At 32.5% G+C, this 26,788-nt stretch overlaps 4 protein-coding genes across 9 annotated transcripts in view; 3 read left to right on the top strand and 1 right to left on the bottom strand.

The window, feature by feature from the left end:
• Positions 1 to 5,417: 5,417 nt before the first annotated feature.
• On the bottom strand, positions 5,418 to 9,523 carry LOC125874577 (nucleobase-ascorbate transporter 4). Its single transcript, XM_049555492.1, has 14 exons — positions 9,301 to 9,523; positions 8,504 to 8,601; positions 8,235 to 8,411; positions 8,005 to 8,105; positions 7,822 to 7,897; positions 7,565 to 7,624; positions 7,224 to 7,408; positions 6,998 to 7,094; positions 6,746 to 6,832; positions 6,590 to 6,648; positions 6,302 to 6,393; positions 6,080 to 6,157; positions 5,834 to 5,994; positions 5,418 to 5,754 (listed from the first exon to the last, which is right to left on the bottom strand). The coding sequence occupies exons 1-14, from the start codon at positions 9,392 to 9,394 to the stop codon at positions 5,536 to 5,538; spliced, it is 1,584 nt and encodes a 527-aa protein (XP_049411449.1). The 5' UTR covers positions 9,395 to 9,523; the 3' UTR covers positions 5,418 to 5,535.
• A 674-nt stretch (positions 9,524 to 10,197) lies between these two features.
• LOC125853451 (cysteine-rich and transmembrane domain-containing protein WIH2-like) lies at positions 10,198 to 11,001 on the top strand. The gene is made up of 3 exons (XM_049533142.1): positions 10,198 to 10,295; positions 10,415 to 10,607; positions 10,908 to 11,001. Exons 1-3 carry the CDS (start codon positions 10,247 to 10,249, stop codon positions 10,951 to 10,953), a joined length of 288 nt encoding a protein of 95 aa, XP_049389099.1. The 5' UTR covers positions 10,198 to 10,246; the 3' UTR covers positions 10,954 to 11,001.
• Positions 11,002 to 15,208: 4,207 nt separating this feature from the next.
• On the top strand, positions 15,209 to 19,287 carry LOC125843720 (telomere repeat-binding factor 1). The gene is made up of 7 exons (XM_049522945.1): positions 15,209 to 15,294; positions 16,243 to 16,423; positions 16,581 to 16,798; positions 17,108 to 17,192; positions 17,823 to 17,906; positions 18,144 to 18,494; positions 19,126 to 19,287. The coding sequence occupies exons 2-7, from the start codon at positions 16,274 to 16,276 to the stop codon at positions 19,138 to 19,140; spliced, it is 903 nt and encodes a 300-aa protein (XP_049378902.1). The 5' UTR covers positions 15,209 to 15,294; positions 16,243 to 16,273; the 3' UTR covers positions 19,141 to 19,287.
• A 1,063-nt stretch (positions 19,288 to 20,350) lies between these two features.
• The window catches only part of LOC125841980 (uncharacterized), a 9,226-nt gene continuing 2,788 nt past the window's right edge, over positions 20,351 to 26,788 (top strand). Inside the window, exons 1-13 of one of the 6 annotated variants that reach the window (XM_049521280.1) lie at positions 20,351 to 20,468; positions 20,657 to 20,719; positions 21,642 to 21,735; positions 21,906 to 22,009; positions 22,099 to 22,137; positions 22,849 to 22,910; positions 23,866 to 23,968; positions 24,193 to 24,345; positions 25,076 to 25,144; positions 25,272 to 25,328; positions 25,404 to 25,667; positions 26,355 to 26,438; positions 26,521 to 26,631. In XM_049521280.1, the coding sequence (XP_049377237.1) occupies positions 20,681 to 20,719; positions 21,642 to 21,735; positions 21,906 to 22,009; positions 22,099 to 22,137; positions 22,849 to 22,910; positions 23,866 to 23,968; positions 24,193 to 24,345; positions 25,076 to 25,144; positions 25,272 to 25,328; positions 25,404 to 25,667; positions 26,355 to 26,438; positions 26,521 to 26,631 (1,179 nt within the window). In that variant the 5' untranslated portion in view covers positions 20,351 to 20,468; positions 20,657 to 20,680. Of the gene's footprint in view, positions 20,469 to 20,656; positions 20,720 to 21,641; positions 21,736 to 21,900; positions 22,010 to 22,098; positions 22,138 to 22,691; positions 22,764 to 22,848; positions 22,911 to 23,865; positions 23,969 to 24,192; positions 24,346 to 25,075; positions 25,145 to 25,271; positions 25,329 to 25,403; positions 25,668 to 26,354; positions 26,439 to 26,520; positions 26,632 to 26,788 lie in introns of those variants that run through there. The other 5 variants (XM_049521203.1, XM_049521581.1, XM_049521352.1 and 2 more) reach the window with 5 other exon arrangements.

Genomic DNA, 26,788 nt, shown 5'->3' with positions numbered 1-26,788 from the left:
CATCAACAATATTATATTCCGTGTCAAAAATGATGGGTTCAACTTATCCACCCGTTTTATTAAGGGGGGGGGGGGGGGGGGNGGGGGGGGGGGGGGGGGGGGTTAAGTAATATGGGTGTATTTGTAAGAGAAGAAATTGATGGAATGGATGGGAACGGAGCCACAACGTTATCACATGGTGGACAGCGAGGCACTGAATACGTTTTAAAACAGAAGAAAAGGTACACTTTTCAATCTTCCTCAGTATTTGGACAACTCTAGCCTCTATCCTTTTATTAATTTCTTCTTCCCACTACCAATTTAATTTTGGCTGCTATTATTGAAAACTAATAATTATGTATATATGTATATATATATAAATATTTATTCTAGTAAATTTGTACAATTACGGGATCATTATAGGTTGTGACAATATCAATTACGGAGTCATTATATGTTGTGACAGAATCAATTACGGAGTCATTATAGGTTGTGACGGAATCAATAACTGTTAATAAGGAGGTTCAAAAATTTCAAATTTACAAATAATGACATGCATCGTGTAATCTCTTAAAAGGAAGGGAAGTTAATTGTACCCTCTTCATTGGTTGCATGTGGCTTCTCCGTTGGTCTTGTGAGTATTACACCTGAAGCAGCGTATATGAGTGTATTAAATATTTTAAATTTACGATAAAGATTTTTATATATAGAGAGAGACAGACTTAAAATGCCTAATATACACTCACATAATGCGAGGATTCAATATGAAGAAGCATACCTTGTTTTGTTAAATAGAAATGTCAATTGTTAGAAAATTATGTCTTCAACCAGTTATGATTGATGATAGAATTAGCAACTATGAGCTCAGTTGAGAAAGGGTACATGCATACTATTAGTTTTTGTGTGGATTATATTAAGAATAGCATCTACTCGAAAAAAGTGGTATTTCAAACAACTTATCATAAATAGAGATATTTTTTGAGGCATTAGGCCATATTAGCGTCAGATATATACACTGGAATTTGGATCCAATGGAGAACTGTGGGAATTTGATTAACTAATGTTAGATTATAGAGTACTAATTAATTAGCAGTCAGTTTAGTCAGCGAATCGAGTCAAAATTAAGGTACAACATTTGACTATTTTTATCTAAAAATGTATCGTGCTCTAACTCTTTTTGCCAGTAAAAGTAATAAAGTTTGTAATAGTACTTAAGTTTTAAAAAGCAAGTGGGACTTGAATTCAAGTGTGTATATATTTAGTATTAAAATAATATTATGTTAAAAAGTTCAAATGGCCATATGCTCAGACAAGAATCTGACGTGGAATGCTTCAGACATCAGATTATGTCTGTTAACTTCGTTTTTATCTCCAAGAAAACTCTATGTTTGCACTTTAGTACTATATAATATAGTAATATATTTAAACTAATAATTTAATTTAAACTCTTACCCCAAGGCTAGAACGAGGGTTCACTGAGAATGACTTAGTGATCAATAAAAAATTATACATACATAGTCACTATTTATACTAAGATATATTAATATATTGAGATAAGAATGTATTAGTTATTATGAATTAGTATGATATAAATATCAAATGTGAGTAAATTTTCGATAAAGATCATTTAGACATTTATTACGAAAGGGAAGTCACATGAGCTCATTTTGATTTTAACACGGACTCACACACACATGTATGCACGTGTGCATATGACCTATTTGGGAGCTTCCAACAGATATACACACGTGTATGCACGTGCGCACACACTTCAATCTTTAATCTTGCCTTGTTTAAATACTCATATTGGAGTATAGTAGTATCATCTTAATTAATTACTTGAGTGTGTTCTATATCTTACTCATTCCAATGTTCACTTGATCAATTTAGTTTCTCTACCAACCTTTTTTTTTAAAATTAAATTAAATTAAATTTATATCCCTTCAGTCTTCCAGACAATAAAAGAGGTTTAACATAGATCCTTATCCGTTTACCAAAACTCAAATGAGTAAGGTGAGATTTTACCTTAAAATCTTAATAAAAGTAGGACAAATTAGTGCAAACGGAAAGTAGTAAATACTCAATAAAATATAATTATTTAAGTGTGTGTATATAAATTGATCTGAACATTATCGTTATAAAAAAGAATCAAGGTAGAAGAGAGAGATGAAACAAGTTATAGGGAATGGTGCAAAGTATGAGGCACATGAGCAGAACAATAAGAATGCGCACATGAAATACTGATATTTATGTGCAGCAAGGTAGCTGTGTACTTAGCCAAATGCTTATGTGGTGGCCTCTGCTTATTAGCTTTAGGATTTAGTCAAAGATTGATTAAACTCTCACTGCCCCAAAATCATGTGCTCTTCCTCATTGGATCACTCGTCAACCTTTGAACACACTAACTCAAATTTTATGCACCATAATTTTTTTTTACCATTAAATGATGGTGACATGGTATGACAATTGTCACACCCTCAGTCTCATATAAGCTCAGATTAAATATATGATTTCTAGCCATGATTTTCCATTTAAACTCATCTCATGCCAGAAATATCTAGATAAGTACGTTCCAGCTGATCAGAATGCATCATGAAATTGGTTATTCTTATGTTAGCTATCAGCCTATCACAAATCTTTTTTTTTAATGTAAACTTAAGATCGATGAGCAAGTTCGTACGGACTTAATTAATGTGATCGGAAAAAATACCTAATTCATGAGATGATGCAACCACATATTAAACTACATTGATAGTTCTATTTTTACAATGCATTGAACATAACTTAAATACAAATAAAAAAAAACTAAAAAATTAAGATATGATTTGAAATTTTAAACTATTTAGGGTGTGATTTGCACAAGTAGTAGAAGTAGCAGGTGCAAGTAGCAAAATGGACATTGATGATGAAATAATTGTGAAGGGGGCAGAGGGGCATTCATTAGAAAGGTGCCAATACCCTGTGTCCAATCCAGCTCATATATGGGCCTTCAATATTTATTTATAATTTGACAAATGTTTGTTTTTATTATACTTGGGTCCCATTTATATCCTCCATTCTTTCAATTAACCCCTTTCTCTCAATCTACCATGTTAATTAAATGTATTTTCTTTTTATTATAGTACTAATATCAATCTTTTCATATGTAGGGTTTTGGGTGGAGGTCAAATCAAAAAATCATTGACCGTTCTCTTTAATCATTCTAGCAATTATATAATAAAGAGAAAATATTATTCTAGTTTTGTACTCTAGTTCTTTTTTGTTTTAATCATTGTTAGAGTCGTCAATCATATATATTACTGGCAATTACAAAGAGAAAAAAAAAATGAATCTTGTTTTGTTTTTACTTTTTATCCTTTTTTAAAGAGCAACTTTCACATATAACAAACATAAAAATCATATTTGTATGTTATAACTATAATTTGTATAATTGCACTCCATAGCAAATTTTATGTTTGTTATGGAACTTTTGGTTTGTATAATTCGCTACAAACATTTAATTTTATACAAATTGTTCAGTCTTGTATAAATTCATTAGTACGTTGTAATTTGTATAATAAGATCCGTATTTGTATAATTATAAGTGTATATGACGAAAATATATGTATTTGTATATACACTTTTCTCTTGTTTTATACAAACACAAATACATTTTATACATTTTATACTGAAATGTATATAATGGTTAATTGTATACCCAATATGACTAATTGTATACCGAATTCGATGGCAAAAAAAGGGATGTTTGCTGCGAATTACAATTAAAATAAACTATGGCTATATCATCTAATTTGAATTAATAATTTGCTATTTCATACAATTTTCCCTTTTTAAAATTCTTCTAGAGGTTGTTTGGTAGAAGGAATTAACAAGGGGTTTCTCATATAAAAATTAGGAATTGAATCTATTATGCGGTTGATCGAAGGGATTAGCTAGAATTAGGATAGATTGTATACCATGTACAATCGTGAGATTATCTATTATATATAAAAGATGAGATAAATAACTCTAGCTATAATATTTTCAATACGCTAATTTTATTGTGCAATCAATTTATTCCTCTAACCTAACCGCAAACAATAAAATGAACAATCCATACTTGAATTTTCAAATGCTACATGCCATTTGACAATACAATATTATTTTTGGAAAAAAGAAAACTGTCTTCAAACAATTATTTATTGAAAAAATTGCTTAATGAAGGATTTACTTTTGCTTAAGGAAAAAAAATGAACACTATCAAAATAAAAAGAATGATTTAAACCGTCTAATTGAAAAACTTTAATGATCTTTTACCATGAAACACTTTGCCATGTTTGACAAAAAAGAGACGAATTCAATTTTTTCTTATTCACATATAAAATAAAATAATAGAAGAAGATCTTGAATTTATATTGGATAATAATAAATAGAAATTATTGACAAAAATGTGGGCTATCCCCTATCCAATAATTGGTTCATAATCTTTTATTATTACCATTAAATTAATTTTTATAGTTATTGAAGAAATTCCATCATCATTATGTATAATTGAGTATAACTAATATTATTAAAAGGAGAAAATTTTCATATTGATAAAAATTTATCTATACTTAATATTTATACTAAATTAATATAATTTTGTCAGTAATTAATTTCTTCTAATATATACGAATAGTAATATTAGTATCACTAGTTTACTAACAATAATGAAAAGAAATTAAAGGACTAGTTGGCGCCGCCACGTGGTTAGAGATGGGACCCAAAAAATAATACCCAAATGTGATCTTAAAAGATCCACAAGTTGTCGTTTAGCGGAGTACTCCGTACGGACACACCTCTGGGCTTTTGTTTGATTTGTTTGCAATCACTCAAAGCCCACTGTTCTTCTTTCTTTTCTTTTTCTTAATAATGCCTTGAATTTTTGTCTTCTTATATCCACAATTAACCTATTAAAATCACTATAAAACTTAATAAATTATTGTTTACCCATGATGTTATTGACAAATTAATAATACTTTTTTTCTAAAATTTACATGGTAGGAAATTGGATAAAAAATAATAATTTACAAGTTTTAATTAAATATTGAAAATATTATAGTCAAAGAAAAGAAAGAAATGTTTCGAGTCCTTAACATTAAGATTTGGGAAATCATTATGAGTTTTATAAATTGGAAATTAACTCAGCCATCTAATAAACGTGCTATTTTTCATATTCTTTAATTTATTTGTTGTGGACTGTTGAAACGGAGGTTAAATCAACAAATTGAAAAAGACAAAAGAGATTTGAAGCCCACGTTCAGATGGGCCCAGCTCCAACTCCAAATAGTCCACCAAGCCCATTTTTCACTATTGTCAAAGGAGCACAGATTAGTGCTCAGGAGGACGGACGATTATATTTTGATGAGCGTCTATCAGAAATAATCTCTTGTTGAAAACTATGTGCACCAGTACATAAGCTAATCAACTATATAATTAGAATAGTTCTCAATAACATTAGGGGATTATACAAATGAAATGTCATTACTTGTGAGTATTTCGACAGATTTCTTCTCATTCTTAATTAATATCAATGTGTCATACTGAAGGAAAGTACTTGGAGAGTCCATAAGGGAGAGAATAAAATTCTTCACTCCGAGGATCTCGCCCATAGTACTTGAACTTAGCCCACCAATGCCTTCCACTGTCTTTCCTGGTTAAAGGATGCCTACGCGCCAGAGTGAGGTCTAAGAAGTAAGCTATAACTCCAGCCACTGTGGCGGGGGACGTGAAGATCACTTGCATAATCTGATCAAACTGCACATACTATAAATGGTAAATGCCAGAAATGCTACTTAAAGGGGGGGTAAATTGTGACTTTGATGTATATACTAACCGTGGCTGAGCCAGATTGAACAGGACCGAGACCAGTGGTTATGACATAACCTTTGAAGTATTGTGGCACAGAAAGGCCCATGTAGATTGAGAAGCCTAATATAAACTTAGTCCTATAGCTGTTGAGGTTGCAGAATTGTAGTAAATCAAAACCAGCAGCAGCTGCCTCATCCAATAAACACAACATATCAAAGACTTTATATAGGGAATATGAGAAATTAATTGCATGTTTAGAGACATCACTTACACATGAGGGCAAACAAGACACAATATAAAGCTCCAATAATCGGCAAAGGTATTGAAGCAAGAATAGCTCCAAATTTTCCTGTTTGTGATCAAAGAGAGGTGCAGCCATTACTCCCAACATTCATAAACATGAACAGCAATCACTCGGTAGAGTCATTCGTTTCAAAACAAATAAACATACAAGAAATCAGAAAGATAAGTTATATAATACAATGAATCTCACCTAACACAGAAAAGAAAAGCATAAATACTGCAGAGATTTGAATTACTCTTCTGCTTCCGACTCGTGTCAATGCTAAAAGACCTACATTTTCACTTCATAATTCATAAGAGAAAAGCATTAGCAACACATGGTCAGGTAATAAGAAGGTATCTGCAGATGCACTTTCTTTAAAGATGGTTGGCGCGGAGATATCCAGAGACAACAACTTAGCCTAGAATTTTGTATGAGGCATGGAACAAACTAAAATATCCTACTTTAAGCATTTCCTAAGGTAGATAGATGTATTACACTGATACAGTTGATCCACTGGGGGTTCCCCATAAACCATTGATCAACGTACTTAATCCCTGGACATCAACAAAAGAAAAATTGAGTTCCACAGAATTATAGATTAAAGAAAGAACACGTAGTTAGAGAGGATATCGATATAGTCAATTTAGTTACCAGCCATCCAGCACCACGGCTCAGCACGGAAGCTGGGCAAAATGTTGCACTTCCATATCTTGCAGCTGCAATAAATCCTCCGGTAGACTGACAAAAGAGTAGGAAAAGGGTTCTTCAGAAGGACAATATCAACACCAGGCTAAAAAATTCTCAATGTATTTTCGATTAGTTTTACTAGCAAGAGAGGAACTTGAATCATGTCAGCGAATAAATCCAGAATATTAGATTGAACATTGGCAACAAGATATTAACCTCAACGAGAGAAACGAAAACTGCAGCCATCATCATAAAGACTTGTCCAGCATCAACATTGGGAATACCCCATTGCAATGGGTAAGGAAATCTTATCCTGCATTTCGATAAATGAATTCTTGAGAGTTGAAGCAGAAAGAAAAAGAATCTATCTAACATTAAAATTATAAAATCACTTATTCTATAACTTCCAGATATTTATCACTTTATTTAAGTGTGTACACACCACGAAGCTCCACTAACAAGCCCAGAGCGATCAACTCGGCAACTGAACTGAGTCTGCAGGGGTCTGTTCGTGTATGCACCTGCTACTGTGAGAAGGGCTGCAAATGCCCACACTATTCCAACTGATAACAGGACAGCGAATCGCTCAAATATGGGTAGCTTTAATTTCCACACATGAGGAATAAACTGCATAAACATTCATTAAGCACATATCAGAAGACCAGAAACAAAAAAAACAACTAATGTCACCACAAATGATCTCCATATCCATTCCTCTACTGCTTAATCATTAACACATGCATCTCAATACTGAACACGATAACTATTAAGAATAACGCTTACTTGTGACAATAATATGAGTAGAACTAACTCCGGAAGTCCAATTTCAACACATTCTCCCAGCTGCCATCAAGCAAGAAAAAAGAACATTGAGCACATATCAAAAGTACGACTTGTGGTCTTATAACTTGTCTTGACGTTTCTCTGTCTATAAAAGAATGTTACTAAGAGAAGTTTAAAGATAAATAATTTTATAAGTATAGAAAGGTGTCATTTTTCGTCTGAAACATGGAACTAAGGAAATCAGCCAAACTTCTTACAAGTGGAAAACCTTGCTCATATAGCCCAATGCCAACAAGCAACACCAGTGGAGCCTTAGAAAGCGGACTCAAGAACCTACATTGTCAAACAACTGGAATCAAACACTCTCTTCTACGCGAATGCAATAACTACTAATTAATATAATGCTCCAAATAATGTAATCCTTCAAAATGGGCCAAGACCTTGTAACAATTCTCCAAATTCCAAGAAAACCAGCTAATACTGGAATAACTGATGCAATCATCAGAGCCCCCTGCATACTTCTCATCGATTGCTCAAACCTCTGAAGGAAATGATCAAAAGTATAAAAAAAAGAAGACTAATCCTGTTATAATCAGAAAAGATTTTATTTTGGAGGCTAGAGTAATGTACAAAAGCAGAAAAATGAAGCAAGAAATTCGATTACTCCGACCTCACGAGGATCAAGGTATGCATTGTATCTATTGGATAATGCAATAAAAACTGCTGGAATTATGAATCTGAATGATCCACCTATCACCACTGGAAGCCGAGTTCCAAACCAAGATTGCAATAGAGTATTCACTCCCGCAACAAAGAGCAAAGTTTGTATCACTTGAGCTTTCTCAACCTGGAAGATAAAAACGAGAGTCAAATAGAATAGGCTGTACTACAATTGATAGCAAAGATACAACAACAACAACAAAATAGAAAAGTACTTACGTTTCCACCGCCCATTTGAGGGACAATGATGGTAGGAATGATGACAGAAGTGCCAAGCATTACTAAATAGTGTTGAAAACCCAATATAACGGCCTCAGCTGCATAATTCAAAGTAGAAAAATAAGAATTTATATATCAGGTCCCTCCAAGCATATAAGAGCATTTTGTACTCCTATAAACTTTGGGATCAAACATATGCTTGATGAAGTAGCATTGAGAATAACAAAGATCTCAACTGAAAATCTCATTTCTCTTGGTGATGAGTGAATCAATTAAAAATTATCAGTCATAAACTCAGAATTGAGTTGATTTCTCATATGGCTGGTCGAGAAAGTCATCTTTCTTCTTGATTCCCATCAACAAAGAAAGTGACTTGATCATTTTCTCTATAAAAAAAAAGTTCTTTAAAAAATGAGGAAATTGACTTCCCTAGTAGAATTGCAGGCAAACAAGTTCTACGAGCGATATTCCATACATTGATGGTATCCTCCATGACTCCAACACACCCCACACTACTTTCACATTGCTTCCCGTAGAAATTTGTCTAGATTATATTATATATAAATTCTTCATACGATAATATTTTTTACTCACATAATGAACACAAGATAATAAGTAAAAACTCACTCATTTTCTTAAAAAACGCACCATTTCCATCCAAAAAGATACTGTATTTTCCATGAAAAATATTTTTCTTCGTACTGAACACACCGTCAACTAACTTTTGAGTCCTGAAAATCTCAACTTATGTGTATATTTATACTCAGAAATAAATTTAATTTGTTTTGAAAACGTACCCCAAGAAGGATTGCTGTTAATACAAATATCAACTCCGGGAAGTTGATCTTTCACTGGATGAGGCACCAATTCATCTTTCGCCTGTACTGTCATCTCTCTACCACTCTTATAATTAATATGTCTCTCACTAACCTCTTAATTATTTATTTTTCACACACACATATATATATACATGCAATATGCAAAAGAGTAAAGAAATGTATTTTACTAATACTAACTACAAATTTATTGACTTTAGGAGAAATCGTAGAAATTGAAGCAAAAGAACAGAAGAGTTTTTTTTATATAATTTGCATGGGAAGTAGAAAAAAGATAGATATGGTTAGTTAGAGATCGTTGAGACTAAAAGCCAACTACTGTGTTTTAATTAGAAATTGATGTAGACCTTCTATCTGTTTATTCTATATATGAAAAAGTGAGTTAGCTACTCCAAGAAATTGTGTTAAGGGTTAGAAGATAAGCCTAACTAACACTCCACCCTCCGTAAATGGATTTTACTTGAGAAATAATTTTACCATATGATATGGTATAGCATGTAACTTTTTTTGTTTTATTTCAAAATATAAATATATCATTTTTGATGATATCATGGTGTGTAAGAAAATTATTTATACAAAATGTAGTAGTACTTTTGTATATATAGTTGCTAAAAAAAATTACACGTGTTTAAATCTTTAAAATGATTTTCTAAAGAATAAAAAGGATAATTTAGTAATCTAACCACTACTAGGAGTAATTTGTTTTCACACACACAAAAAAAAAACACATCGATAATTTTCTCCATCTATTCAACAAAGTAACCATGGAGAAAAACATGAAAAGATGATCAACTTTTCAGAGTAAAATCAAGCCAATATATAGTTCTGCATTCTATTTATCTCAAGTCTCAAATGAAAGAAATCATATCTATCTTATAATTCCAAGAACATATATAATTAATTAATCATGAGTTATTATAATCAACCTCCTCCCGTTGGTGTACCTCCCCCTCAAGGTAACAAAATATTTCTTCATTTGTTTTTCTATGAGTTCTTTATAATATTAATCTTGGAAATTAGATCTTATGCGATATGAATTTGATTTATTTTGACGATTGTTGAAATAATTAATTAGGATATCCACCAAAGGATGCATATGGGTACCCTCCTCAAGATTATCCTCCGCAAGGTTATCCTCCACAAGGCTATCCTTCTCCGCAAGGTTACCCTCCACACGGCTACCCTCCTCCACCATACGGTGCCCCTCAATACGCCGCTCCACCACCACCTCAAAAAAATTCAGCCACCACCGGTGTCATGACGGGCTGGTATGACCTCATCTCTGAAAATTAATTTTTATGTTACGTTATACATGTGCATGCATGGGTGAGATCTGTAAATTCAAGTCTAGTTTTTGGACATATATATACCTAATATAATTTTCTGACGAAGATTGGTATGATTTGAGCTTTTTTTTTTTGTACTTGGACATCGATCATGTAAAATTAGATATGATTTGAGTTGTTGATCAATATCAACATTTACCGTATTAGTATTCTCTAGCACTTTTTTCTCATAGAGAAAATTAAACTAATTATTAATCTTATTCTTTGTTAATGTTTTTGCAGTTTGGCTGCGGTTTGCTGTTGCTGCCTTTTAGATGCATGTTTTTAATGACAAAGTAAGATTGTTGTGAAGGAAAATGACATCCAGTAATGATCTACCTGTTTCCTTTTTGTTATGTACTCTTGACCTTTATAAATATTATTATGAAACTCCATTTGAGAACATGATTTTCATTTGGCTTAGTATATAATTCAATACGTTCAAGTGTATCTATTCAGAAAAGTATATCGAAGGTTATGTACATTTTAAGAGATCCTATTATCTTTGTGGATAATATGTATAACTATTACTATTACTATTTGAGTTTGCTTTTATATACTGATGGTAGAAATTAACCATGATAATTGAGTAACATCCTTCTATCAAAACATATTGATAAAAAGAACTTCTCTAAAATTCATATCACCATTATAAGAAGCTAAGGAATCGGATGATAGCATTTTATGGAAAACTACATAAATGGGTCATAAAATTCAAAATAATTACAAGTTTATATCCAAATCCAAAATAATTCCTGAAATACTCATTCTCTCATAAATAATTGCAGCCCAAACCCCCATTCATTAAGGCTGATAATTTCGCTTAACTGATACTAAATCAGTATCATATACTACATTGATATCATTAAGGTTGATAATTTTGCTTAACTCTGATTTAGTATCAGTTAAGCAAAAATTATCAATCTTAATGATACCAATACAATTATGATACTGATTTAGCATCAGTTAAGCGAAATTAGTTGGGGATATATAATGTAACTAGTGTACTTGACCGCACTTCGCGCGGTTTAAATAAAAGATTAAATATATTTTGAAATAATTAGTGTCATTACTTGACAAATATTTTATTAATAAATAATGCAATAAAAGAGAGGAATTAAGTTACGATTCTAATATGACATATTCAAAGAAATTGCTAAAAAAATTATGCTACAAATTGCTGATAAAAAAAAAGATGAAATATAAAAATTGATATGAAAAACTTGTGCTAATTGATAATTCAATCATCATAGTTTCATACTAATTAAAGTAAATGATTTATAGCAATCTTATTAGTTCAATCACAATCTACTCCATCATAAATTACTACTCATGTTCCATATTAGTTGATCACTATACTAAAAATAGTTGTCACATATTAGTTGATCACCTTAATAAATCAAGAAAGCATTAATTGATTATTATTTTTCATTACCTTGCAGTTAATTCCTTTATAAAGTGTTTTGTAAAGTTTCAAAAAAGTTCTTAAAGGGTGAATTGGTAAAACTATCCACGTAATTATGATTTCTAAATATATGCGCATAAAAAAGAAAAGTCATCAACTAATATGGGATGGAGGGAGTACATGATTTTCTATTTGTATAAATGACTTTATAATAAAAATAAATAAATAAAGATATATGATTTCTTAATATTTGCACGTAAAGAGAAAAGTGATCAACGAATATGGGACAGACAGAGTACATGATTTTCTTTTTTATAAATGACTATATAATAAAAATAAATAAATAAAGATATATGATTTCTTGTTTATGATTTCTTAGCATATGCGCGTAAAAAGAAAAGTGAACAACTAATATGTGATGAAGGGAGTACATGATTTTCTTTTTGTATAAATGACTATATAATAAAAATAAATAAATAGAGATATATTTGTGGTAAATCATGATGAGAGAGACTACATGAATTATATTGAACCAGATCCGACTTCTCTTCATTATATTTTTTCTCCATTTCATCAAGAGTATACATTTAGATGAAAGACATGTTCTATGTAATATATATAGGTCAAGATTATATTACATTCCTCACCATAATTAAGTAAATAAAATTAGAAAAATACTCTTCAAAATTGGTAAAATTCCACAAATTTTGAAGATTCATTAATACCATTGATTTAATCTTAATTTTATATTATTCAAAATATCAAAATTGTTGAACATGAATTTAATATGTTTAATTAGCCTGATAAATAGTAACCTTTTGAAAAATATGTCTTATGATTCACATACATACGTAAAAGAAAGGTAAAAGAATTTCTATTTTTTTAAAAGAAAAATTGATTTTTTTTTCATTGACACAGCAGCCTCCACGTATTTAAATATCAACAATATAAGGTTTATTTATTTTATCTCTAAACAGAGTAGCCTCCTATATTCAAATATTTAAAATATAAAAATAGAAGATGATATTAATGTGTATCTAAATTTGTAGGAAATATTTATTTAATATAATCCTTAACTAATTAATTATGATTATGATTTTATTTATTTAATATAATTTTTACCTTTAAAATTTAAATAGGACATATATCTCTTATCTAAATGTATACTTGATGAAATAGAGAGAAAAGATAATGGAGAGAGGAACTGAATCCTATTTAAACATATTTACTCGTTAGTTAATTAGTTAATAATTTTAGAAAAGAAAGGTCAATACTCAATAGTTAACATATTTAACAGATAAATAAAATAGAAAAAAATACAGAAGAAAAAGGGAAGAGATAGAACACATTAAGGAGGTCACTATTATATTAATTTTTTTGTTAATGACTATTCAAGGCTGCAAAAGTAATGGAGGTGTGTAGATACCATTTTTTAAAATGATTGACATTACAATATCAACAATTTAGTAATCAACTACCTTCACAATACGAAAATATTATGTATTTACTCTACGCATGAATTAACATATGTTTCATAATAAAAACAAAAAAATTGTATATATTCGGAGGCAGAAACTTATAAGCAAACACAAAAATATGAGGTGTATTTAAAGAGACTGTTACTCTCTTAATCAGATGTCTAGTCAAATCTTGAGTATGAAAAAACTCTTTAGTAGGAAGTGCTCGCTCCAAATGGAGCCTTGCGCATTTTGAATCCATATATAATCAATCTACAATGTGGATACCAAATACAATATAAAAAATCAAAAAATATATAAATTATAAGAACATTATGTAACTTTGCATGATAACCAAAGTTCAGACGTTGTTCTCACTTTCACAATATTCCATAAAAATTGATATAATTTCCATGGCAAGATCTTTTCAAATCATTTTAAACTTCCTGCCAAATTAGACAATATAAAGTTAGACATCTCTTCTATTAACTATTAGAATAGTATTAGCAAATCAACAAACCCAAAGAAATTTATAAAGAGAAAGAAAGGATTAATGAAAATTAAATAATAAAGTATGATTTTATAGGACCTTAATATTTTGGCGGTTGAAAAGCATTAGTTCTGAATTTAGAATTGTAAATGGTTTCTCCTATTATTATAGCCTTAATTTGAGGAAACGGATAAGGGCTACTAATTACAATTGGAATTTTAAACGGTATCTTTTCCCTTTCTTAAAATTTAAACCCATTAATTATATAGCCTTAAATTGAGGAAATTAAACGGTAACAAATTAGAATCAATTTAGGTTTGAAAATAGGAAAAAAAATCCTCCAAAAATATGAGAAAATAGATAAATAGATTTCCTGATCATTGGGGTATGCCACATTAGCGGGCTGAAGATCCAGCTTTACATATATATATATATATAGATTATTTAGTGGGATATAGATATAAAGGGATATATGTTTGTAATTATTTTACTTTTATGAGGATATATATTTGCTTAGTTTCCCAACATTCTATTCATAGTGAAATAATGTTTTTAATAGTAAAGCTTTAATATCAATTGCAAATTAAACTACCTTGAAGCTAATATTTTTAAAACTCATGATTCTCATTTAACTAAAGAGAGAAAGTAAGAATGGATTGTGGAAGTAGGTAGTGAAGCATTTACACAAGAAAAGTAATAAAGTAGAATTAGTATTTAGCTAAGCAATGGAAGTTTAATTTAGGACCCTTTCCAGAGGTTAAAGTTGTATAAAGAAGGTACCTTCTTACGTAATTAATGATCATGATTATGCACGAGATAAGATCAAAATTTGAAGTTTGTGGATTTTGAATTTAATAGGATTAACTACTATCGAACCTATATCTTATTTTAGTTATTGAGTTCAACTATTTAATTACCCCTATATATATTAGGTAAAGATTTGTACTACTACTTTATGTATAACGGTGATCATGTTTTTAAAAAAAGAAGCATAACGGTGATCTAATTCCAAAATAGTCTAAATATAATATGATTTCAACATAAAAAGGACTAAAAGTACATATTTTAATTAATTTATAGGCAAATGCGCTTCATTGAATATCACAGGGATCAAATCAAAATTTATAAATAATTGAGGGATCAAAATGTTACTACCTTTATTTTTTTATTTTACAGAAAAAAAAAAAGGCATTCTATCTAGAAATTCTGACGGAAAATATATAAAATGGAATATTCAAATTCTTAGGCTTTGATCGTTCTTTCTGCAGATCATATTTGGTAATTCTCGATCTCCTTCTCTTCTCCCATTCCCTCTCTTTCGATCAGTTTTTCTAATTGAATTGTAATTTTCTTCTCACAATTCTTAATTTATTTGACAAAACTAGGGTTTTCGATTTGTGTTATGAAAATCTATTATGTAAATGTATCATCTCGTTGATTATTGGCTAAAATTAAAGTTCCGATCTGTGATTTTCCATAATTCAGCTAAAACTTGATGTATTTTTGAAAATTTGTCCTCTTCTTTGTGACTGTGTTTGTGATTTTCCATAATTTGGCGTAAAGGTGATGTTTTCATGAATACTAGTGTTATTTGTGTTTTTGCATCGTTTGATTTCGCTATAGTACCTGGTTTGTTTGACGTAATTCATGAACTAGATTTTTGTTGAGATTTGTTTGAATTTATTTTTGTGATCAAGATTTTAGCTCAAATTTCTCTATTGAAATGGTACTAGTATTTTATAGGCCATGTTTATTTGTTTGCCTATATATTTTAAAGTTATCCTAGGAATTGTTAAGCCTATACAAAAGGAATTAGGTTGCGGTATCCAGAGCAATGCACAAACAGAAGATGGAATATTTTCGTTGACAAAGTACTTGGAGGACTTTCAGAAGACATGATTATTGTTCCTTGAATTATATTTCTGAATCTCTGGAATTTGCTATTATATATTAACCCCTTGAACTATAGCCGATGCCTGTTGGGAGTGGTGATGACTCTTGAACTATAGCTCTGTGCATGAGCGAGTATGGTGTATATGAGCACCAATTACATATTTCTTTGAAGGCAGTTTCAATATTTTGTATTATTCACTGTTGTTTGAATGAATAGCCAAGTGTTCATTATGTTGGGTTATGTTGCTTGGCCAGATACAAAATTCTAATTCTACATCTCAGTTTATGATCTTCTATTGAGTTTTTGACACATATTTATGGTTTTCTGATTAGGTTGTTCAAAGGATAACTTTTTAATACTTGGATGGGTGCACCTAAACAGAAGTGGACTCCAGACGAAGAAGCTGCTCTTAAAGCTGGGGTCCGTAAGCATGGACCAGGCAAATGGCGGACGATCCTCAAGGACCCAGAGTTTAGCGGAGTGTTGTACTCACGTTCAAATGTAGATCTAAAGGTAGAATTTCCCTTTTTCCCATTTCTCTTAGGATAAATTTCTCTTTTGTTGAGAGGAAGCTTTGGTGTCATTCGAATTGATGAAGGTCACAATAACTTTTTTTTTCCTCTTAGCTATGTAAATATGCATGATATGTTAATTTGTCTTTGTTGTTCAGGACAAGTGGAGGAACATGAGTGTGATGGCCAACGGTTGTGGTTCTAGAGAGAAAGCAAGGTTGACTCTCAAAAGAATGAATCAAGCCCGTAAACAGGATGAGAGGTCTTTATCTGTCTCCACTGAGGCTAAAAGTGACGAGGAAATGACTGAAGCAAGGCTAGCTACTACTTCTAGTGATTCTCCACAGATTCGTGGGTCAAAAAGATCTATCATAAGGTTAAACCTTGCTCATTACTTGTTCCAGCATGACTCAAGTTGTAGCCTTGTACATTTGCTTGTGCTCATGGATTTAGTTAAATGTTGGCTTCTGCATGATCTCATACTTCTATAGTTCTAATTATTTTCACAGTCTACACATGTTATTTCCAAGTGATCATTCTTGTTTAGTTTTTAGCATTCTGACGATGGTAAATGGATAAAAGTTGTCCTACCCTTATCATAAGTTTGTTATGTTCCAGTTTTTGGTCTTACTTTTTGCTGGAAGGAAGACTATCACTAAGTGTTGCTGCTTTACTACTATTATAGATTGGATAATCTTATAATGGAGGCTATAAGCAACTTGAAGGAGCCGGGTGGTTCCAACAAGACTACGATAGCAACGTACATAGAGGTACTCATCTTCTTGTTGAGCTTAATGTCCGAAAAAATAAGACAATTTAGAGCAGTACTGCTTAGTTAAATTGCCAATGTTCTTTCTTAGGGCCTCTAACACATTTTGGAATTTTGAAGTCTTGCTTGTTGTGCCATCAGTAACATTCTGAATGGTGTTTGCTCTTGGTGCTTCTTGCTAATTCAAGTATGAGCTCTTCTGGAACTCATATGTTATAGTTTTTAGTTCTTTCCTTGTACAGTTGTTTATGCTTTAATGTGTGGGGGGACACAAGTTTTTAAGCATTTGGCGTTCACAACAGTAGATCAACTGCATAAGATTGTAGGAATCTAATTTTGTCAACTACTTTATAAGTATAGATGGGTCCTGGTTTAGCTTCCTTTCCGTATGAACTGAATGCTACCTTCTATGATTGTAATATTAATATGATGGTGCTTTATTGACTATTTTTTCCTCTGTGCTTGATCTTAGTTCTCTACATTAATATATGGTTTCGAAAGTAAGGTGCCATGTGATAAACTTTAGATAATGCATGAGGTCCAAGATTCATCTAATTTCCATTCCTGGCTAAGTGATAAATTATGGCTACTTATATCAGTCTATTATACTCAGTACTTTTATATCTTGTAGGATCAATATTGGGCACCTACAAACTTTAAAAGGCTACTTTCAGCGAAACTGAAGTATTTAACTGCAACTGGGAGACTTATCAAGGTGATATTCAGTTTAGGGATTCATACTTCATGTGCTGCCTATCTTGCCCTTAGCTTTGAGTGTGAAGCCAATATGAACTGGCAGATCCAAATTCATGAATGATGGCCAGTAGTTAGATTCATGCTGATTATGATATCAGTCTTTTTCTTTTGCAGATGAAAAAGAACATCATGAATGATGGTCAGTAGTTAGATTTTATGCTGATTATCATATTAAGGATGCCGTTTTCTTTTGCAGATGAAGCGAAAGTATAGAATAGCACCAACGCCGGTATTATCTGACAGAAGAAGAATTCCTTCCGTTCCTCTCTTGGAAAGCAGGCAGAGGATCTCCTCTAGGGTTGATCAGGATGAGATAAACACACTCACTAAGGCTCAAGTAGATTTTGAGTTAACTAAGATGAGGAGTATGACACCTCAAGAGGCAGCAGTAGCTGCTGCACGAGCTGTTGCAGAAGCAGAAGTAGCCATAGCAGAAGCTGAGGATGCTGCTAGAGATGCTGATGCTGCTGAAGCTGATGCTGAAGCTGCACAAGCCTTTGCAGAAGCTGCAATGAAAGCACTAGAAGGGAGAAGCACCCCAAGGATGGTAAGATATTTGTACAATGTCAGATCAATTACTTGGTTTTTCTTGGTTGCATCTTCCATTCTTCCAGTTCCCTTCTCTTTCTTTCTTTTCCTCGTAAGTGAGATAATTTTTCCTTTATCCTCATTCCTCAGGTGTTTTTAGTCAATGTCTAGGACTCAAGATCCCTCAATGAACTTGTACCTTTTTGTGTTTGTGGTTTCCCTTCAGCTTTGCTCAGATTATATTTATCGAAGTTTTGATAGATGTTGCTACTGAATTCTCCCTATTAAAACATTGAGTTTGATCCATTTATGGTATGAGTTTATTGATTAAAGAGCTGGAATGACTTAATCACATATCAGTGGATGGTTTAAAGTTCTCTCATTTCAACAATAAACAGACTCACAAGCATCTTTTATGTGTATGTTTATGTCACTCCTCTTCAATGCATGTTCTTGTGAATGTAAATTCGATATCATGAGGTTTTAGTATTACCTATCTAGTGGTAAGTCTTTTCCATTGTTAGTGAGGTAGTTTGCAGTTTGTCAATGTGCAGTAAATGTTATATTCTTTGTAATATGTTCAAGCAAACGCTTGTCATTAATCATTCCCTATTCCTTTTCTTACTGCTTCTTTCTCTGTAAATGCGCAGATGATCCATGCTTGATGGGATCTTCCAAAGTTGAGGCTCGATACTAAAGCTTTTCTGGATTTTTTCCAGTTTGTTATTTTTCAAATCTTTAGCCAACTACTTGTTGGCTTGTAAATTTGGTAAATAGTTGTGGAAATGTATAATACACTGTTTGTGATAGTAGATAGCATATTCATGGCCCCTCTTCACCAGCAGAACATGGGCACCTTCAACGGGAAAACTATAGAGTTTCAGACTTGTGAGTTGTGAACTGTACTCGTAGATGGAAACAGGGCTGAATTTCACCTACTTGTATTTCAAGTCTAAGTTCCTTCACAAGATTTGAACTAATGAGAAAGAATTTATAATATGTAGGAAAATGTTTTCCAAGAAAATAAGTGGTTTCCTTCTTCTTCTTTTTTGCGTGTGTTTGGTACGTAAGTAAAAAGAATGTTATTATATAATCTAAATAAACATTATGGGAAGTGGATATGGGTAAAGATGAGTTGTGTTAGAGGGTGAAGATGACTCAATCAATGTTACTTGTGGGACTTGGGTTGCCTTCTTCCCAGAAGTCATTTTCCTCATTTTAATGGTAATTTATTTTCTTAGAGAAGATAGTTTTCAAAAGTTTTAATTAATTCAACATCATGAACAAATTTAAAAATATCTTTCTAATCTTTAATTAATTAGTATTTCAATGAAGAAAATGTCATTTCTATAAGGTGTGTTCAGTCTAGCTTATACAATATTTAATTATTTTATTGGATAATTATTACGGAATGAGCTTTTAGAAAAGAATTATAAAGGGAAATAGATTTATTAGTTGTCAAGGTTAGAAAGGGAAAACAAAATCTAGTCAAAAGTATTTTTTTTTAATCCTAAGGTAAGGATAAGCATACATAATCCTTCGACTAGAATTTTGTTTTTTGGTGTGTTTTAAGAGATTTAGGGTGTGTTTGATATAATGAAAAATATAAATAACTTTTTAATTTATTTTTTTGGTAATGATAATAAATAAAAAATATTATATATAATTTTAACAAACACGGTTAGCGGTGGTATGGGGGCTAGGCCGCTGGGGGTAAATGGGAATGGAGCTGGGGTGTGGTTGATGTGGAGAAAATATTAAATATGAATAGAGAAAACTAAAGTGGAAGGATAAATTAGATAATTTTTATCTAAGCGGCTCACATGAGAGAAATTTATATTATTTTATTTTCATAATTTTTAAGTAGAATTTCATTTTAAAGAAGAAGCAATCATAAGTTTATATATACCGTCTCCGGCAGGAAAAGAGGAAAAAAAAATTAACAATCAGTTGTTGGGTTTCTAGGGTTCTCATTCGAATTGGAGCCTTCAAGGTTACTTTCTTGACCCCTTAATTTAATCTTTCCTCTAATTCATCAAAATCGTGGTTTCTTTATCCTTTCTCCATTTCCAAAGAGGATTAAAATTTTGTTTATCACAACTTTCCGACGTAATTATAGTAGGAGAATGAATTATGATTCATACGTTCTTGTGGATGTCAAGATTTTCCATTTTTTTTCAGCCATGGATGGAAATTTGAACGATAATGCATCTTTACGTGCTCAGATCAAAGAATTGGAACGTGGTATGCTTACATGTTATGGTTTTTGTAATTCTTGAATTTGTATGTGTGTTATGGCCAGATTGGACTAACACAGTGTGGAATGTTCTTTCTTGATAAATATATAAAATTCCTTTACTAAATACCAGTTCTCCAAGTTGAGAAAAGAGTAGAAGTTGTGTTCTTGATTCATCTATCATTCTTGTCCAACTATCTATACAGCAAAGTAGTTTCTCCTGACAGCAAAAATCGAATTTAAATACTCCTAAAATTATTGAATGTTTATGCATTGCTTGTAAAATATTGGTTTAAAGGTGAATCATGCATGGGGATAAAAGCACTCTATGCGATTAGTAAGGACATTTTTTCCCTATGGTTTTCTAAATGACGTGAGGGATTCGTCTAATCTTGAATGTAATCAGTTTTAATAAGGGGAATAGGTCCACATAGGCATGAAGCAACTGGCTGTTGTGGATGTACATATTATTAGTTTGAGTCAGACACTTCAGATAACGCCTTGCATCTGTCACATAGGGTGCTAGGCCTGAACAATTCAAGATTCAATAGGTGACCGAATCTGTTGAGTAATTGAGTGACCAAAAGAAGGGCTAAATTCAGCCCCTCCTCGAAAATAGAGAGGATTTACAATTCCGCTAGCAAGTTCTCAACAGACATTAATGTGATTGCTACTTTTAATTACATGATACCAGTTTAACATTTTTATTGTTGAGCTGGTTTGGTGGACACCAGAATGGTTCTGTAGTGAAGAATGAATTAAATATGATGTTATCTACTCACACTTCTTCATCGTGCTAATTTGTTTCGCGTTGTTATCCAAGTATGTTTTAATTGTGTTCTGAACCGTCCTCTTTTCTTTGCAGTGGTGTAACTGATTAGTAAGTGAGAAAATTGTGTGCAATCTAATGTATTGTGGTTTCTTGTTTAGAGCGTGATGAATTGCATAAAGATATTGAACAGCTATGCATGCAACAAAGTGGACCTAGCTATATTGGGCTGCCTACTCATGTGCCTCTTCATAGGTTTAACTTTCTTATTCTTTTTTTCTTTTGGGAGTTGGGGGAAGCTAGTCATTTGTATGTTTAGGTTGTTTTCCTTGTTTATGTTCTCTCTCCTATTCTTGTTTTGAATTGAAGAAGGGATTTTTTGTTGTGACATTTTAAAATGGATTTTTTCTAACCAATTAGGATAGCTGGGTTGGAGCAGGACACTGAAAACTTGAAAAAGAAACTAGCTGCTTGCACACGAGAAAATCAGAATCTTCAAGAAGAGCTTTCAGAAGCTTATCACATCAAAGTAAGGTTTACAACTACTCTTTTATGTCATTGCAGAACCTCTATGCTTAATCTTACAGATGCACTTTTTTCTCTTCTTCACTTTGCTAGGGTCAACTGGCTAGTCTACACAGTGCAGAAGTTTCCAAGGTCTTCTCTTTGCTCTTCTCCCTTCCCTATACCCCGGAAAGGAGAGAGAAAGCATAAACATTAGGGTCTGGAGGTGCATCATGTGTTTGTTAATATATTTAGTGTGTTGCTTTTGAAGCTATCTTTTCTCTTTTATTTTGACTGTTAAAACGTTTCTGTTTGGGGGATGTGACCCAAATTTCATTATAATTCTGGTTCTTGGAATGCTAAGAGCTTGCAACTCAGTTGTTTTAGACGTTCATTTTTGGTGGATCTAGATCAATTAAATATCAAGAAGTGCATCATAGTCCAATATATTATAACTTACTCCGTTTTCTATTTTACTCCAGAATATTGAAGCAGAAAAGCAGCTTAAGTTTTTTCAAGGCTGTGTTGCTGCTGCATTTTCCGAGCGGGACNCCCCCCCCCCCCCCCCCCCCTGCTGCACTCAGAAAAGAAAAATAAAAAGGGGGAATTGGAAAGGGAGAGAGAAGATGGTGTGATTAACACCCTTTACATATCTATTACTGCCTATCACTGTTGAAGAATCTTGATTTAAATGTTCTGGGAGAACCGGATTTTCGCAATTTATGCAGAGAGTTGTGTTTGAATTCAACAACTGTTTAAAATTCACTATTAAAGAACTTGTGAGCATGAGATTACATGTTTAGTTCATCCCTCACATAACTAATTCTTGGAGGCTTTTTTAAACATGCTCTATAAATGTTGCAGGCTGAAAAGGCTAAGGAAAAGGAGGAGCTTATGTCAAGAGGATTTCATGAACTTCAGCAGAGGTTTGATTGAATTTTTACATGTTAATAGGCATTTGATTTTGACTTGCTCATAGTTCTAATGTCATGTTTCTCCTGTGGATAAACTAAGTATTACAATCATAAGCACCAAAGTCGCACCAGGAACAGTTTGAAAATATCTATTCTAAGCCCTAGTGTCCCATAAAATATGTACTTCTAATGTTTCTCTTCTAAATAACTTCCATGCTGTCAAATGGTTTACCTCCCATTTCACTCCAGGGAACCGCCGATTGCATTAGGGGTCTTATCTTCAGAAAACCTTTTTACTTATAATTGATAGGCCAGCTTTATCACCTTACCTTTTATAACAGCCAAAGAAATGCACAAGAAGGCTCATAATAGTTGTGATAGCACACAAACTAACATTCTTAGGTTTTACCACATAAGTCCATATTGGCTGCAGATTAGATTCGACAATGTAGAATAAAAAAAAAATGGATGCTGGTGTTTTTCACCTCCTACTGTAGTAGAGAAGCAATGGATTTTAGAACAGTGGAGTTAGCTTTTAATTCAGTGATTTAATTTAGTGGTGAGTAGGCTTTGGGTGTTAAAGTGGTGTATTCCCTAATTTCATGATTTTGGAACTCTTGCTCTTCTTTGATTCTTGCATTTGCCCACTCCTTCCATGGGCAATTGAGTGCAAAGGAAGTAACTTCTACAAGGATCTGACTAGTCAATATTTCTAAGAAGCAACTTCTTTTGAGTTGGACATTTTTATGATATGTTGATTTCTTTATCCATAAAAATTGTATTTGGTGTTTAAGCTATTTAGTATTTTAAACTCTGCAGAACCTGACTTCATATTCATGAAGATGAATATGTTCGACCCATAGTATCCACATAAATTCCACTGCAGTATACAAAACTATCTAAAAACAATTCTGGGAATATATGCAGTGTAACATAATATTGCCCTTACTTTCCATCTCCGATGCAGGATTGAAGAGCTACACTGTGAATTACTTGAAGAGAAAATATTGACGGCTACTTTGCAGAGTGAGATGGACGGGGAAGAGAGGTTGGATGAGGCTTTCAAGGAGGTACTTAGTTCTGATGCCCTCCATGTGAATCCATATGCATAATTGTTACAGAACTAAAATATATAAACAAAATTGTTTCATCTCTACTTGTGTAACATTCCATTTATGCAATTTTTAGATCAAGGAAGCTCTCAAGAATTAAGAAAGAAACTATATATTATACTCCTTCATTACTGATAAATATCCACCCATTCCAAGTTTGAAGATGTTGTTTTGTACAACAGATTGTTCACAAGTTCTATGAGATCAGACAGCAGTCATTGGAGGATATTGAAGAAGATGTGTCCTGGGAAGACAAATGTGGGTGCCTCCTGCATGATTTGTCTGAAATGTGGACTTTCAGCAATCCTGAGGAAACATCCACCTTTAAGTACATTGTGAGTTCCAGAAAGTTAGCAGTCTTAAAACTTGGACATTACTGGTTATAACTGATGTTTTGTCTCAAATCACTTGAGCCGCTTTTCATTTTAGTCTATTCCAAATTATTTCATCCATCTCCAAAATTACAAGTTTCCACTGCTAAAAATCAAACTACAAAGTGATTCTTGTTATCATTTTGAGCACATATTTCCATTCAGACTTCCTTGGTTCACAAAATCCTACTGTTATTAACACCAATTTTCAGGTTCCACTCCACTTTCTTCTCTTTATTACTTGCTGCTTAAGGAGATTAAGTAAAATGAGTATTTGTTTGATTCTGAATAATTAATTTGATGTTACCTTCTAGCTGAGCATTCATCTAGTTTAATGGCTACATTATCTATATGCTCAAGAATTCACCATTAAATGTTTATCATTAAAGTGAGCTCTTGTCCAACAAGGGGTGGCACTCATTGTGGTGGTGAGATGCTCTTTCATTTAATCAGGAGATGGAGAAGTGTGAGGATTGAAGAAAATATTTGCAAAATACTTGCGTTACTTCGAAGGCTGGCTGTGGAAATAGCTTGTATTTGAGTGTGGGAAGTGTCATCCTAAATGCAAGGAATTTGGAATTCCCAAGTCACTATCAATTGTTTTTGTGGACTGTTTATTTCTTTAATTGTTCAAACTAATAAAAAAGAATTGTTCAAACTTATTATATGATCTTGACTAACTTTCCTCAGACAGAGTGCTCTGGAAGAACAAGTGGAGACACTACGAAAATCTTTGGATAATCTTCAGAACAAGCTGCAAGTAGTATGTAGTTTCTCATTTGCTCTTTGTTCAATATTGCAGAAACTTATTGTTCTACTCTATTCTTAATCATTTGATTGCTCTCTTCTCTCTCTTCTTTTTTTTTTTTTTAAATTGTGTTGGTTTTCAGGGTCTTGAAATAGAAAATCACTTGAAGAAAAAAGTGCGTGCACTGGAAAAACAGAAAGTACGAATATTGTTTTTCTGAAATGGAATATAAGCACCAGTGTTTGTATTAATTACTGAAAGGACAAACGTGCAGATTCTTTCAGAAGAGAAGCACAGGGCTCAAATATCGGCATTTCGCCACTATCATTCTCAGCATAAAATTAATATTACGAGCTTACTTGATGAGGGATTTTCTCATATTAAATCAGCTGTGAACATGGTGGAAGAAAAGCTCAAGGACTGCAGCATGAGTGAGAGAGACATAAATTCCTCTCAAGTAGATAATTTGAAGCTAAATGAACTTGAACGTCACGATGTTCGGATAAACAATGATGATGGTTCAGATTTGATCCTTAAGGTAATTAGTTCTTATTCTTACTGTAGACCTTTCTTTGTCGTTGTCTACATCTCCAGCCTTCAATTTTATTTTGGTAGTGTTCTCTTCTAGGAGTTTTCTTGTCATAAGAAGGTTTCTGTTGCACTCAAATTTCTCAGTTATGGACAATAATGATGAAGATTCAAGGGGCAAAAGCTATTCCGTTTTTTGAATGTGATGGTGATAATAACAAATGTATAACCCTTTAAAAAAAAGTATAACATGTTGATGGTGCAGATTTTATGCTCTGAGACCTATATTTGCCCTAGTATTGCTATGTGCTTGTACAAGCTGCCGCACATTTTTTGTGGTTAGAAGAAAAAGTTTAGCTTGTGGTCTTCTGTGTGTTTTGATGTCAAAGAGATACGATAAATACTATATTTTCAAGAAGATTTTGTAAGTTGTTTCTTGGATAAGGTTCTCTACATCCTAAAATAGTTCTCGAAGAAGAAGACTTGTTCCCTTAACTCTGTAACTATGATTCTTAAAATCAACAAATGCTTCTGTTGATATCAGCAGTCACGTCGGAGGATGGGATACTTTGTTTATTACTATTTCAATCAGTTCTATATGCTTTGCAACCTAATCTTAGCGAAAACGAACCATAGCTTCTGAACAAAATATGCTGTCAACATGTTTCTGAAGTTTCTCCATTTCTACCTGTTGCAGAGGAATCAGCCTAGCTTGACAACTACCATTGCTGTTGGAAATAGAGATGCTTCGAATGCCCTCGCTGTGGCACTAAATGAGAAGGTTTTGTAACTGTTGCAATAAAACAAAGCGCTTTCAAATTGTAAATATGTGCTAATTTAATCAGTTTCTCTTTCCAATTCAGGTTGAAACTTTACTACTTCTCTCACAACAAGAAGAAAGACACTTATTGGAGAGGAATGTCAATGCAGCTCTGCAGAAGAAAATTGAGGATCTCCAGAGGAACTTACTTCAAGTATTCCTCTGAGTGTTTGCTTCCTTTAGCGATCACTATCCCCCATCTATCACTTTAACCTATCACTCGTCACTTTTATTTAAGAGAAAATACATAAAATCCCCCCTGAATTTGCAGCAAAACTTACTTTGGCACTTTTAACTTTACGGTTAATTAT

The sequence above is a fragment of the Solanum stenotomum genome, chromosome 1 (genome assembly GCF_019186545.1).
Source record: "Solanum stenotomum isolate F172 chromosome 1, ASM1918654v1, whole genome shotgun sequence".
Classification (NCBI taxonomy): Eukaryota; Viridiplantae; Streptophyta; class Magnoliopsida; order Solanales; family Solanaceae; genus Solanum; species Solanum stenotomum.
Note: the sequence above shows the minus strand (reverse complement) of the source record. Positions and strands in the feature narration are given on the sequence as shown.